Source organism: Cibotium barometz, chromosome 24 (genome assembly GCF_041138505.1).
Source record: "Cibotium barometz isolate CiBa-2024 chromosome 24, ASM4113850v1, whole genome shotgun sequence".
NCBI classification, from domain to species: domain Eukaryota; kingdom Viridiplantae; phylum Streptophyta; class Polypodiopsida; order Cyatheales; family Cibotiaceae; genus Cibotium; species Cibotium barometz.
In genome coordinates, this window is record NC_141069.1 from 35,215,881 (window position 1) to 35,230,657 (window position 14,777).

General features: G+C 40.5%; 2 protein-coding genes across 3 annotated transcripts; one reads left to right on the plus strand and one right to left on the minus strand.

Annotated features, from left to right (window-relative positions):
• Positions 1-538: 538 nt before the first annotated feature.
• Positions 539-2,044, minus strand: LOC147625223 (small ribosomal subunit protein eS30z/eS30y/eS30x). Of its 2 annotated transcripts, none has more exons than XM_086818491.1 (3): positions 1,891-2,044; positions 1,128-1,265; positions 539-784 (listed from the first exon to the last, which is right to left on the minus strand). In XM_086818491.1, the coding sequence occupies exons 1-3, from the start codon at positions 1,892-1,894 to the stop codon at positions 738-740; spliced, it is 189 nt and encodes a 62-aa protein (XP_086674617.1). In that variant the 5' UTR covers positions 1,895-2,044; the 3' UTR covers positions 539-737. The 2 variants fall into 2 exon arrangements, with proteins under 2 accessions (XP_086674617.1, XP_086674616.1); XM_086818490.1 differs by lacking the exon at positions 1,891-2,044 and adding an exon at positions 1,584-1,761.
• Positions 2,045-12,023: 9,979 nt separating this feature from the next.
• LOC147625224 (methyltransferase FGSG_00040-like) lies at positions 12,024-13,823 on the plus strand. Its single transcript, XM_086817958.1, has one exon. It carries the CDS (start codon positions 12,024-12,026, stop codon positions 13,821-13,823), a length of 1,800 nt encoding a protein of 599 aa, XP_086674084.1.
• The last annotated feature ends 954 nt before the right edge of the window (positions 13,824-14,777 follow it).

A 14,777-nucleotide genomic window follows, 5' to 3' on the forward strand; every position in this document is an offset into this window, starting at 1 on the left:
ACATCTCACCTTTCTAATGCAGCCCTCTTGACTGTCCTCACCCTTCGAAATCAAAGGAAACACAAAAATTTGTAAAGAATGGGCCAGCACAGCAAATTTTTCTTCTTTTTTTGGTGCGGGGAGGAGGGGCAGCAGGGAAGCAGCTGACTTGATAGATTGCTACACGAACCAGAACCACCGTCTCCAATAACCAGCTATTCCTGTGACTTGCAATACCTCATTCGAGGGCCTGATAGGTGGCTGAAAATAACATAGAAGAAAATCGGATTCTACTGAAAATATATGCAGGAATACGCAAGTTCAATTTGAGGCACAAAGTCATTGAACTGTTTTAAGGCATTTCTTGGGGGCACTAATTGAAAACAACCCTTCTACAGCTGCACTGGCAACGCACAACAAAACAATGGAGCTAGAAACAAGAGGGAAATACGGTCAAGATTTCACACCTCCCGTGAAATGAAATCTTCAAAGATCCTCAAGACAGGTTAACCCCACATCCACTTCCTTCCTTGAAACTAAGGTCAAAGAAAGCACGTAATGCCACAAAATCGGTTCCCTTACATAAAAGCAAGGCACAAAACAGTAAAGACAAGTGACAGCAATTTAAGATTCGGAGCCATCCCCATGAAAAAGTAGTTGCCTTACATAACTATCCCTTACAAGTAGCAATCAGTTTTTTTCTCAATAATCCATAGCCTCTAGGGAATCCACTTTGTCAAATATGAAGCCAGGGCACTCTACTTTTCAGAAGAGTTTGGCCCTCGCTTCTTTCCAAAACCAACAACTGCAAAATCACAGAGATATTGTTTAGCATGAGTATGCACACATGTATGTACATAGGCATGTACGTGTGTACGAAAACCCCATGTAAATTCATTTATAAGCACATATGAGTATATACATATGTATAGCATATATTCAAGTATACACAACCATATGAAAGGAACTGTATGAACGCATGTGTATAAGCAGGCGCAGTGTTTATACATAAGCATGTATGTAAACAAATGCAGTCGAATATACACAGTGTATGTATGTATATAGTGGAACAAGGTAGTGCTAGAGCAGAAAATGTAGGGACTAGTAGCTCCATAATCCTATCTGGAGGGGTACACAAGGACACTTACCCGCTGTGACAAAGCGACGGTTGTACTGGATCCGCTTGTAGGCGCGGCCCTTAGGTCTTTTCTTTTTCTCCTGCTTGGCCACTTTAGGGGTCTGGCCCCTGACTTTACCAGCCCGGGCCAGAGATCCGTGCACTTTACCTACAAGAGAAGACAGGGCAGGCTGTGACATAACTGCAGCCTCTTAAGAACCCAACAAAATTAAATTCCAGACAGATCAGAGATAATGCATGTTTGGCACTGTCTTGCCCGTAAACTAGGGCTCCTATTGTGTCGAGGAACCATGATTTTGGTGTTACTGTGGACCGCACCATGCCCCTCAAGAATTAGGGTTCAAAATTCCCATCGCCCTTTACAATCCTTGCGTGTGTGAGATTCTCTCTCTCTCTCTCTCTCTCTCTCTCTCTCTCTCTCTCTCTCACACACACACACACACGCACACGAAAGTATGAGACGAACCCTTGTACACGCGGAACAGGAAAACCCTAAACAGAACCGGTGGCCATTGATCCCTACATAAATGAAAAAACTCCCTGCACATGATAAAGGAAAACTATAACCAGAAACAGAAACCCCAAATCCATAGACAAACCCGTAGAGCACAGAAGAGAAGAAAACCCTAATCATGGACAGACTGAGAAATCCCTATAGAACCAGAGTAGGGGAAAACCGTGACCAAAACAGGAAAACCCCAATCAACAAACAAATTCAAAAAATGCAACAGAAGTGGAGCTGCTAAACAGCATACGAAGATTGGAGCACTTACTCATGGTGGTGATAGATTGGCTACTAACTACAGCAGAGAGATTCACGGTGAAGGGCTGAACACGAGCGCCTGTGAGAAAATAAGGTTTCCGATTGGCATCCTGTCCCTACAAATACAGATCCTCAGTGGTTTTACACCTTTACACATTTGTGCAGTGGGCGGTTGAAACATAAAACAATGGGCTTATGGCACACAAAAATTATTGGGGTTTCTGCTTTGTTCAGTCAACCTACATTGCATTAATTTGGGCTCTAGAGTGTGTTCTTAAGGCTATTTTGTTGGTATCTGGGGTGCCGGCTTGCTAACAAAGGCTACAGCTATGAAGAAATTAATTTCTGTGCTTCAGCCCTAATGTACCCCCTCTATTGCCAGACTCGTAGTGGCAATGGAGATTAAGACATAAGGCCACCTTATTGTTATTATCAATAATACGAGGTTATAAACGTGGAGCATGATATTGTTTGTATCTCCACGGTTGGCCTACTAACAAAGTCTACAGCTGTCAAGAAATTAAGAAGAATGATTTTTGTGCTTCAACCTTCATCTACCCCCTCTATTGGCAAACTGTAGTGACAATGGAGATTAAGACATGAGACCAACGTATTGTTATCATCACTAATACTACGAGGTTATATACATGGAGCATGATATACCAAGGAATCAAGGATAAAGGCATCCATTCAATTATTAGCCATTAAATTCTAGTTCCCAATTAAGAGATCAGCTACATGTTATTGAAAATAGCAAGTGATGTCGGGTGAATGTTAGGAGCAAGGGGGAGTATTATGTGGCCCTCAAATGAAGCAACAAATGTACTAGTCATATGACTACAGTTCAAAGGCCCAAAGGAGGTTCAAATGTGAACGAGAATGTGGAATATCCAGCCCAAAGAGTGCCCAAAAGAAGGTGCCTTGAATTAGGTGAGAAAAGGCCCAAGTGGGTGCTCACTTCAAGGGAGGTCATCCTCAAATCTAGGCAGGATTAGAAGATGGCTTAATCAAGTTTATGAGTCACAATTAGTGGTAGGATTAGAAGATGGCTTAATCAAGTTGTGAGTCACAATTAGTGGCTAATGGCGATGTACTCAAGCCTAAATAAAGGCCTTTATCTAATGGAATGAGTGGAAGATTGGCAATGCAAGTAACCTCTTGACTAAGCATATTATTATGTCCATGTAAGTGTTACTTGTTGGTGTGATTTTATTATCTCTTAATCATAATGCTAATTATTAGATTTGAGCCAGCCTCCATAGATCCTCTAATTCTTCGCTTGGTATCAGAGCCTGGTTTAGGGCTATTTAGGGTAGGGTAGGCTCATTGCAATGCACTAGATTAATAAGAGCTTCTCTATTGCAACTATTTAGAGAGAGGTATTTTAGAAGGTAGCTCCAGCTATCTCTATAGCAACAACAGCTACACTACAACCCCAGTTGACTCAAGAAGCTCATATTTGAGCAATGCGCTAGATTAATAAGAGCTTCTCTATTGCAACTATTTAGAGAGAGGTGTTTTTTGCAAGAAGGTATCTCTAACTATCTTTGTAGCACAGTACATGTACACATTTTTGTTTACCTTTTTCAAATAATCAATTCACATCATAACTCATCTAAATTTATTTTCCAAAATACTACTAAGGATTTTATGATAGATTTTCTTGAAGAAGGTTGGGATAAGGAAGATGGGGTGCTCAAGGGTGATGTGTATGATCTTAGAGTGGCACTTTCAAGTTTACCATTTTGTTACTTAATTATGCACGAGTTTCTATTATTAACATTGAATGAAGAAAGGTGTCCCTCAGATACCCTTGGGGTCTAATAAAAAAATAGATACACCTAACTAAGCTGCAAGTGACAATGCCAGATGGAGCTACATAATGTGTTTCTATGAATAATTGATGGAATTTACTTAATGTGCATCCTAATGGGTGTGATGGAGATGGATATAGAAAATGTAAATTTAAAAGGCACTGGTAGAAAGTTTTAGTGATGTTACGACATAATAATTACATATGTTTGTTGTTATGTTCACCTCAATTTATTTCTAATATTTAAGGGATTGGTTTTTAAGGTTGGAAAATGAATGGAGAAATTATTGAAGATCCAATCAATGGACCGATGGTGATGTTATCTTACAAAGTAATATAGCTTGAAGTTGTATTCATTGGCTTGTCATTCTTTCTGGGTTGTTGCAAATGCACAAAGCAATATAGCTTGAAGTTATATTCATTAGCTTGTCATTCTTTCTCAATTGTTATATTCATTGGCTTGTCATTCTTTTTTCGGTTGTTGTCATAATAAGTGCACAACCTTTTATAAACAAAATTATCAAACTTTATCAATATAATGTTTTTATTTTCTCTCATCTATCTTCGTTATTTTGATCAAATAACTTGTCACATTTTCTTTGTCTCATCTATTTTTTGTTTACTATCTTATTCTCTCTTCTATCTTGGTTATTTTGATCAAATAACTTGTCACATTTCCTTTGTCTCATCTATTTTTTGTTTACTATCTTATTCTCTTTGAAATATGGTGTGAATGTGCCTTTAACTTTTTATCTATAAAAGAGGGAACTTTAGGGCCAAAATCACCTCATCTAAAAAATCACTCTCAAAGCAACCCTCCTTAGAGCTCTAGCTTGCAAACCACCACCCTCCTAGCTACTACTATTGCACCATCAGATTACCATGGCTCTTATTGCCTATGATAAATTCTCATAGTTCTTAGCAAGGTCGCATTTTAAGGATAGAGAATAACTTTTTGTGGTATTCAAACCAAGAGATCGATCTATGGAGCACAATACATGGCATGCATGCAATCTCCATTAACTTTTTGTGGTATTCAAACCAGGAGATCAATTTGTGGAGCATAATTTCATGGCATGCATGCAATCTCCATGAACATATTAATTATATTTAAAAATTTATCAAGCCATACATTATGCATTTACCATCAAGTGAGGAGGATTGAGTGACATGTAACCTCCTAACCTACATCAATTTACACCCTAATTTTTGTTAAAATAGCAATGTGTGAGGATAAAACATGAGTAGAACAAGGGGGAGAGCATGCACATTAGAAAGGAGGATTTGAGTGACATGTAACCTCCTAACCTACATCAATTTACACCCTAATTTTTGTTAAAATAGCAATGTGTGAGGATAAAACATGAGTAGAACAAGGGGGAGAGCATGCACATTAGAAAGGAAGAAATTATAAGGGTCTTGTTCCTAACTCAAAGCTTGATTTGTATGTTTACCCATAGAAGGCAAAGTCAATCGTCAAAATGCTAGCACATGGAAAGCACAAGAGGCACATGGAGTGTGGACATTTATTGGCACATGGTGGATGACACTAGGGTGCATGTATCTTGTGAATAAGGGTTTCTTGTGAGAGCTATAAAATCATGTAATTTTAAGAGCTTGATTAATATGACCATCATGTGATTAGTGTCTTGATTACATTTTATTCAATCTTTATTTGAGTGATTTCTTCTTATTTAATCATGATGTTTATTGCTTGCTATGAGCCTCCCTAGTAATGCTAAGTTTCTACCTCTTTTTTCAAATGATTAGCTTAATTTATAGAAATTTATTTGTTAAGTATTAATGTGTAGGGTAGGCGTGATTTGAATATAAGCAATGTAGGCAGACATTTTTTGTCATGGTCAATAACTTGTATTCTATTTCTCAATGAGGCTTTCTCCAATAGACACATGAGGCTCTCTATAAATTAATGGTTTTCTTAAACATGTGACTAAGATCCAAGCAATCAACCAAGCATAGGAACAAGTTAAATCCTAAGAACTTGGAGAGGGATATTATCTTAGTGGAGCCCTAGCCCAAAGCATAAGGAGGCGAGGGGCAGGCTACTTTTACTAATGATTATTATAAAGGCCCAAATGTATATCCAGGTCTCTTAAAACTAAGTGATTTTTTTGTCCATGGGGATGAGTACGTGTACCTCCATAATGTGGGGAAGATCTTCAATCTTACAGAAGATGAGGCCTTATCCATCCTAGCAGACACTTTACAATACATAGGATGACATGCCAAACAAATCTGTGTATGTCTCTTGCCTCTAATATGGAAGTGGAGCTGGCATGACTCACGGTCTTTCCGAGTGGAGGAGTTTAAAGAAGTGCAAGTATCTTGAGTGGTTATAAATGCATCCCTCTCACCAATCTAGGACTACTTAACCATTCACCTCACCAACACAATAGAAGTTGATACTAAGAGAGCGAGTGGTTATAAATGCATCCCTCTAACCAATCTGGGGCCATTGACCTCAACAACACATCAGAAGTTGATGCTAAAATCACTAAAAATGTATATAGCATCCTAAAATCTCTTCTTAAATTATGATAATTTATTCATAGGTCATATTGGACATGTACATGCACGCTATGATGTAGAGAGGCCATACCAGTTTTGGAAAAGATGCATCCATATCCATATACCAATGGGTGAGTTCATTGTGCTCCATGTTAAGTTCACTCTGGAGATAGAAGCACATAATTGGTTTTTTTGAAAGCTCTCTCTCCTTAGGTACATTGTGTGACAAGCATCCTTGCCAATATATATTCACAAAGTTTTCATGAAAAAAAAAACGCTTGTAAGGTAACCACCAGGGCAAAGTTTTAGTAACCATATCCATAGGAGAAGCTATTGATGAGAAGTTCCCCCAAGATCTAGCACAAAGTGTTGTCACTAAAGAGTTTCCTACAGCTAAGAGAAGATGTAAGCAATTTAGTGACATAATCAAAGAAGGCTTATAAATAATTAGATACCCCACCCTCCCCCCCTTTGATATACTTTCTTTTCAAATGCTTGATTTACAACATTTTTATTTGTACAATTTGGTTCTCAAAATATATTCTTGGTTTTTTCCTTATTTACGAGATATCATATTTCTATCATTTTCCCCACTACTAATGCATGTGCAACCCATTTATTCTAGTAAATTTGAAATAGAATGTACACTAATGGTGCTAGATCTAAACCTTGTTTTGAGAGCCTTCTTTTGGTGATCAAGTGTAGATGATGATTGTGCATGCATATAGCAGGAACATAAACTAGGATAATAAACACATTGTCCGTATTATTACCTACTATGATTTTAGGGGCTATGGGGTAGCAAATGCAAAACCTTAGTCTAATTTACAAAAAAACTAGGCTAGAGGATGTAAAACCCACCACAATGCATAGGATGCCCCTTTTTTGCATGGGCTTCGTACTACAGGTCGTGGTGGCAACAATCCATCCATATCCCATAATTAAATATGCTTTCAACACATACTTAAGCACAAAGAACTTGCAATTCAGGGGCTTAGTTTGCATATACATTGTTTATTTAAAGTACACCAATCATGGCATGGTCATGTCCATTGTGAAGGCAAAATCCACTCAAGAAGTGTAAGTCAACCTAAAGATTTCACAAATCAAGGGTCATGAGATTATGTTCACACCACAGGGAAAGTTAAGCTTATATTGTTTTGATAGACATGAGCACTTCAATCCTAACCTTTATTCTAGGAGGATTAAGATCAAGTTCAAGTTTAAGCACTATAGATTCAAGCTCCAAACGTGCAGGTTGTGAAGATCCCATTTCTGCCCCCACAACGGCTCCTTAGATTCAAGCTCCTTGGGTTTAGGTTAAGAAGATCTCATTTTTATTAAATGGATCCTCTTCTTGTAAGACCAGTGTAAATGTAATCACACTACTCTTAGGAGATCATTGTAAAATTAATCACACTCCTCTTCTCATAAGAGCAATGTGAATGTAATCACTAGGTGTTCTCAATAGAGTAGTGAGAGATACTTATCCGAAATCCACCCAAGATGATTTCTTTAAGGTCATCTTGAGAAACTTAGAACTTACATTCCATGTTTATCTCCTTAATAAGAATAGGGCAATAGCCTCAAATTTGATTGTATTCCCCATTAGCATCTATTACAACAATGTGTCTAAGGTTAATTACTGGTTACTGGTTATCCCAAAGATAACCAAGTTTCCTTGGAGACGATGTTGTGACTGGCTTTAGGACTAATCACTACTTTTTTTGGTTCAATAGTTTTTTCCATTGGGAATCATGAGTAAAGTAGGGAATGAAGACTCAATGCTTATATCTTAAAGCAAATGGAAAATCTAGCCAAACTTTGATTGACTCCTTAAATGGAAAATCTAGCCAAACTTTGATTGACTCCCCAAATGGCATCATGGATGTCTTAGGTTTATTTATATTTTCAATTTTCCATTCACTTTTAGACATAAGCATCGAATCTTCATTCCCTAGTTTACTCATAAAGTTCGAAAGCATAATTATCCTCACTCTAGCTCTCAAGTACTTGATGTGGCACGTAGTGTGTACAATGGCATTGTAGGTCCACTCATTGTCCTTACAGAGACTTGTTTAGAAGCTCGTGAATCCTATGGAGGTTCACATGTGGAATTAGAATACCCTTCTATATAGCCTTTTTGGTCTAGGTATAAAGCACATTTAGATTGTAGGGGTGCAAAAGCAGAAGCTCCATGGTCATGGGACACAAATGTGTTCTCATGATGGAATAAGATTTAGGGTCTCTACAAATGCTCGATGAGAGGAGTGCTCATTCGAGCTCTTTGCAGAGCCAATGTTTCTTTTATGGGGCTTAGGATACTAACATGTAGACTCGCTTAGGATACTAACATGTAGACTCCCTTAGGTGGAAATTGGAATTATATGCACATTTATGGATGCCTTGAAAGCTCTCGTTACACAAATCACAAGTGCTCAAAGAAACCTTGAACTTTGAAGTTTCATGCCGTCAATAATATAGTCAATTTCTTATATAAATGGCTATTAAGGACTTTTCATTCCAGTTCACAAGTGCACACCATGAATGAGTCAATTTCTTATATAAAGGGCTAGGGTAACTAGTTAAGGTCTTTTCATTCCAGTTCACAAGTGCACACCATGAATGAGTCAATTTCTTATATAAAGGGCTAGGGTAACTAGTTAAGGTCTCTTCATTCCAGTTCACAAGTGCACACCATGAATGAGTCGATTTCTTATATAAATTGTTAGGGTAACTAGTTAAGGTCTCTTAATTACACCATAAATGGGTGCACTTTGTAAATGTTTCAGCAAGCCATGGGAGTTGTTTAATCCCTAAAATCATGTTTTCATGAATTTTGGAGTTGTTTAATCCCTAAAATCATGTTTTCATGAATTTTGTTGTTGTTTGAGATTTAGAAATTTTTTACTTTTTTACTCTTTTTTAAAAGTCTCTATGCATGAGTAAAGAGATTTTTAATTTATGTAAAAATATTGCTCTTTTTTATGAGAATCTTTCAAAGATCCCAAATGTTTCTCCTAAGTTAGTAATGTTACCATTCAATCCACAAAAGTGTTTCAAGTTAGTGTTTCAAGGTGATGCTTGTGTATTTAACAATAACAAACATGTAGAGTCTAAAAGCATAAGGTTTAGTTTTAAGTTTATTTTGTTAATTGACTAGCTACTATGTACATGCATGCATACATAGTAATTTAGCATATATGTGTGAGTGTGTATTTGTGTGTATGTGTTTGTGTGCATGCATGCACATATAGTAGTTTAGCATGCATGTGTTTATATATATACATGCATGTGCATCGATGTGCGTGTGTGTGTGTGTGAGCATGGATGAGTGTGTGTTTATGTGCATGCATGTATGTGCATCGATGCATGTGTATGTGTGTGCACATGGGTGGTGTGTGTGCAAGCATGTGAGTGCACCATGTGTGTGTGTGTGTGCACATGTAAATTAGATGAGCTACTCTTTTGTTTTGCTAGCTCTAGAATTAATGCTTTGATAAAGTTTTTGCATGTGTGCAAGCATGTGAGTGCACCATGTGTGTGTGTGTGTGCACATGTAAATTAGATGAGCTACTCTTTTGTTTTGCTAGCTCTAGAATTAATGCTTTGATAAAGTTTTTGCATATGTTGATGAAGGAAAAATAAGGGTATTGATGTGTGTTCATGCGTCAGGAGACAAAGAAAAATGTAGAGAATAGACATATGAAACAAATTCCACATGTTAACTCATGGCTATTGTGCTCATCCAAAGTGGACTTAAAGCCAAACTTTTAAAAAGTAACTTCCTCATGGTGTTGATGGAGTAGCCTTACATTCAAAGAGCATTCCAAGAGTGCTAATGTGGCAAAATTGTGTTGTTTTAAAAACTTGTCTTAAGAGCTGGTAGCTCGTAGCTCATCCAAAGTGGACGCAAAGCCAAGCTTTTAAAAAGTAACTTCGTCATGGTGCCGACGAAGTAGCCTTCAAAGAGCATTCCCAGATCGCCAATGTGGCAAAATTGCATTGCTTTAAAATTTGTGTTAAGAGCTGGTAACTTTAGTTGAAATTTCATTTTATTTTTATTGATGTGGCAACATTTTGATATTATAAAATTGAATAATAAAAAATTTAATGCCAATTGATGTGTGTGTGAGATTTACTTTCCCATCATGGGGAGGAGGTGCTGATTAAGAGAGCATGGTTGTCATTTGATGGAAGTAAGGATGTGGAACCCAAAGTAGAGCAAGGGACTGGTTATTTATGTGGCAATAGCTTGATATTTTTAAATTAAAGAAGCAAAAATTTAATGCAAATTGATGTGTCTGTGAGATATACTTTCCCACCATGGCAAGGAGGCGGTGGTTAAGGGACCAAGGTTATCATTTGATGGAAGTATGAACATAAGCCTAAAGAAGAGTGAGGGAGGGCACAAAAGGGTCACAGGTGCCAATAAAATTCTAAGATGATTTAAAGAAAATTTATACCTTATATTAATTAAGGGGCTCAATATTCATTAATTGTTTCATGTAAAAAATAAGCATGCATTATGTGAATATGTATGTAGAAAGTGAATATGTGAGGGTAATTTTTGAGTTTGATAACCATCCTTATTAGTTTGTGAGCTTTCACTACCTATTTGTTGGTCATGTGGTTATTTCAAGCAAGCCCTTGGTAGGCCATAGTAGTAGATTATGTTTAAGGCCTTTCTAAGCTGATAAAAAGCCATTTTGAAAAACTAAAAAAATAATTATTTTTACCATGTAATATTTAATAACTACCTCATTAATAATTCCTTGAACCTTCATAAAGCCCAAAGCTCGTGTTTAATGTTCTCTTCATAAATACTCTCTCTCTCTCTCTCTCTCTCTCTCTCTCTCTAACTCTCTCTTGTGTAGCCATTTATGCATGCTAGAGATCTCACACTCAAGACCCATTCCATGCACTTTAGTGTCGTCATATGACTCATATACGTTTATCTTGCTTGTTAATGACATATTAAAAGTCTCATCAACAACACTCATGTGCATGTGTGTGTGTGTGTGTTTTGGTCATGGGACACACCTCTGTTCTCATGTGTCTTTACAAATGTTCACACCGAGTGCTTGTTTGACCCCTTCCCATAGCCAATGTTTCTTTTATGGGGGATAGGATACTAATATGTAACCAATGTTTCTTTTATGGGGCGTAGAATACTAATATGTAGACTCCCTTAGGTGGTAGAACGGTCGGGTCTCATGATGAGGGCCCGGGTTCGATGCCTGTGAGAGCTGCACGACAGGGGGTTGCTTGTGCGAGCCGATGGGTTATTCCACTTTCTCGACATAGAATATACTAATATATAGACTCCCTTAAGGCTTGGGTGGAAATTGGAATTATATGCACATTGATGATGGATGCTTTGAAAGCTCCCATTACAGAGTGCACACTTTGAAGTTTTTTTTTTTAAAAGTTGGGCGTTAGGAAGCGGGCTTAGTACCCATGGGACCCCCCTTATCCCACAAAGCAGGGGCAAGCTTCAATCGGTACACAAGGGTGAGGCATCAATCGGGGTAGCCAGCAGGGTTCGAACCCATGACCTGGGTTTGACAACGAAGCACCTTAACAACTGAGCTACACCTTAACAACTGAGCACACTTTGAAGTTTTGCACACACGATGAATGAGTCGATTCACACCCGGAATGAGGGAGTTGAGGTCACTTGATTACACCATAAATGGGCGCACGTTTGTAAATATTATTGTGTACTGCCTTTCGAGTGAAGTTCAAGAAATGGCGCGGCGCGCCCATCCTTTGTGAAGCCGCCTTGTTTTGATCGAGCTATGGCGGAGGAAACTCATGACCCTCATCATCTCATGTCTGGCCTGTTGATCCACTCAGACGACGAGGGCCGAAAGGTTGAAGAGCTCGACAAGGGGGCTGTAGTGTCCGCCCACCAGCTGGCCTACAACGCCTTTGGCTCCAACAAAGCTCAAGGCATCGTCGACCCATCAGCCATGGCCGAGCAGCAGCAGACGCGTCCCTCTATCAAGAACTTCACGCCCACCATCTCCACCAGGTCCTTGGATGGCCTGCAGCTCATCTCCATCTCAGAGCTGGAGGTGGGCGTGGTTCACTATGGGAGGGTGCTGTTTGGAACTCTCTGCGTTGACGCCTTCGTGCTCATTGGAATCATGACGGTTCTGCAGGACGAGGAAGACCCCAGCAAGGCCGTCAGGCTGGCCGTCTACGACACTACTTCTGCTGGCTTTACCTGTACCCTTCAGCTCGCGCAGTCCGTCTGCCCCAAGGGCTCTCGCGTGGCAGTCAAGCATCCCTGCCTCAGCCACTCCAGAGGGGGCTCCCAGCTCGTTATCCGAGTGGACAACCCAGCTCATTTTGCAGTGCAGCCCGTCTCCTCCTCCAAACAGCAGTGCTCTCCCAGTCCATCCCTCCCTTCTCCACCTGACGCCGCCACCATGTTGGCCCAAATCCACCGGTGCAGGGCCAGGGGTAACAGCTGTTTCCAAAACGAGAATTGGAACAGCGCAATCGCCATGTACACCGTCTGCCTCACCCTCATCAGTGCCATGAAGGTCTCAGGTATCTCTGTGGACGATAATCGGCTCACTCTGTCGGCCTACTCCAACAGAGCCGAGACCTGCTTGAAACTTGGCGCCTGCGAGAAAGCACTCTCGGATTCAGAGTCCGCCCTCGCCATCGCACCTCGCCATCTCAAGAGTTGGTTCCGCAAAGGAAGAGCGCTCTATGGCCTCCAGCGCTATGAGGAATCGTTCTCCTGCTTGGATGCTTTGTTTGCCCAGCAACCACAGAACACAGAGGTGCAGACGTTTCTGGCTATGGGCAGGAGGCATGCCCTGGAGCCCCCTTTCTCCTTGTCCGATTATCTGCTTCGCAGAGATTTTGCTCCGACTTGGGCTGATTACATCGGACCTATTGCGGTGAAACACATGGGCGATGATGAGCGCGGAAGAGGGCTTTTTGCTACCAGAAACTTGAAGCCTGGGGAGCTTCTCCTTGTCAGCAACGCCATAGCTGCCTGTAAGCTGATGAACTCCATCTCCACCGCTGAGAACAACACCGACAGACTAAGCAATGAGGCAAGAGAAGAGCTTGTGGCCAAGCTTACTAGCTCGAGCCTGGAATCCCCCAAGCTAACACACCAACTGCACAGCCTGGCACATTCTACCTCCCAAAGAGGCATGCCCTGCCCTTCCATGGACTTATTTACTCCGGTACCCAAAACCTTTGATCACAACGAAGCTTTGCAGCTCAATGAAGATCGCATCCGTGGTATAGTGGCCTTGAATGCTTTTGGGAGCCTGGCTTCCTCATCCGCTTCGGACAAAGGCATCGAGTTTAGCAACTTCGTCGGGCTATGGCTGCACCTGTCGTTCATCAACCATTCCTGCGTTCCCAATGCCAGCTGCTTGCCTGTTGGGAAGGCTGTTTTTGTCTACGCTGCCTCACACATCCCGGCAGGGCAAGAGATCACCATCCCCTACTTTCCGTCTGTTAGACGAGCGAGAACGCCTCTGCCAGAGCCGGGGCTTTCATTGCAGCTGCAAGCGCTGTGTTGCGGAGAGGCTGCACCCATGTCACCTTCAGAGATGGAGATCTGAGCTCAAGGCAGCGGCTATGGATTCAGTGGCAGAGGAGGGTCTCTCCTTGGAGCACTTGCAGGAGTTTCAGAAGATGTTCAAGAACATGGAGAAGAAGGTGAACGGCACGACAAGCATGACAGGGCTAGAGAAGAAGTGGGCGTTGGCTGTGTATAGCGGAGCGTTTATGGAAAGATGGATTTGCGAAGGGGAAGGGGTAGACATGAGCGGTGGTGGAGGTGATGGTTGGTTTGAGACGGCAGTGAGGATGGTAGAGGCCTTGAGGTGCTGCTCGCCGGGCAGCCTGTTCACGTTGCAGGTGGCGGGCACACTGGCCATGGAGGCCCTAAAGTACACGAGCGGGAAGAAGTGCCATGTTGCCAAGAGCCTAATGGAGCAGGCCAGGCAGGAATGCCTGTGTTGTTTTGGGAAGAAGCTCAAAGATGACGTGCTACAGCAGCTTCTGGATGGTGCACTATGTGACGTTCCGGTATTATTCCGGATGTACTGCCCCTAATTATATGCTGTAAATGGGTATCAACTTCTTTAAATCATCATAAATATTAGGTGCACCCTACCCCTAATGGTTTGCAAGTAAAAATTACTCTTAAGCTTGTCCAACCAATGCTAAATTACTCTTAAGCTTATCCAACCAATGCTAAATTACTCTTAAGCTTATCCAATCTTAAGTTTCTCACGTGGGTCCTTAACCTTTGGGTTATACCATTAGGTGCCCAATCAAAGCTTTATGTTTCCCATTATCTATCCCATTGCCAAGTCTTACCACTAACTTTTTGACCTCTTGATGTATACTTGAGTTGGGACTTCTCAAAGCACTCAAAGTTATATCCCCTCTTTCTTCCATCTTATCATAGATAGAAGTACTATTTAACAAAGCCTTGTATGTAAAAGAAGTATAGCCAAGCTATCAAGTTTCATTTTCACTTGGTTTTGCATGCAATGATATCATAATTT

What these genes read in the sequence shown, in the direction of transcription:
- LOC147625223 (XM_086818490.1), bottom strand. Translation starts at nt 1,665, where the DNA reads ATGTGCAGGGAGTTTTTTCATTTATGTAGGGATCAATGGCCACCGGTT. An exon ending in CCTGTTCCGCGTGTACAAGG is followed by an intron (nt 1,266 to 1,583) that starts GTTCGTCTCATA and finishes CTTCTCTTGTAG; the next exon opens with GTAAAGTGCACGGATCTCTG. An exon ending in CCGTCGCTTTGTCACAGCGG is followed by an intron (nt 785 to 1,127) that starts GTAAGTGTCCTT and finishes GTGATTTTGCAG; the next exon opens with TTGTTGGTTTTGGAAAGAAG.
- LOC147625224 (XM_086817958.1), top strand. Translation starts at nt 12,024, where the DNA reads ATGGCGGAGGAAACTCATGACCCTCATCATCTCATGTCTGGCCTGTTG.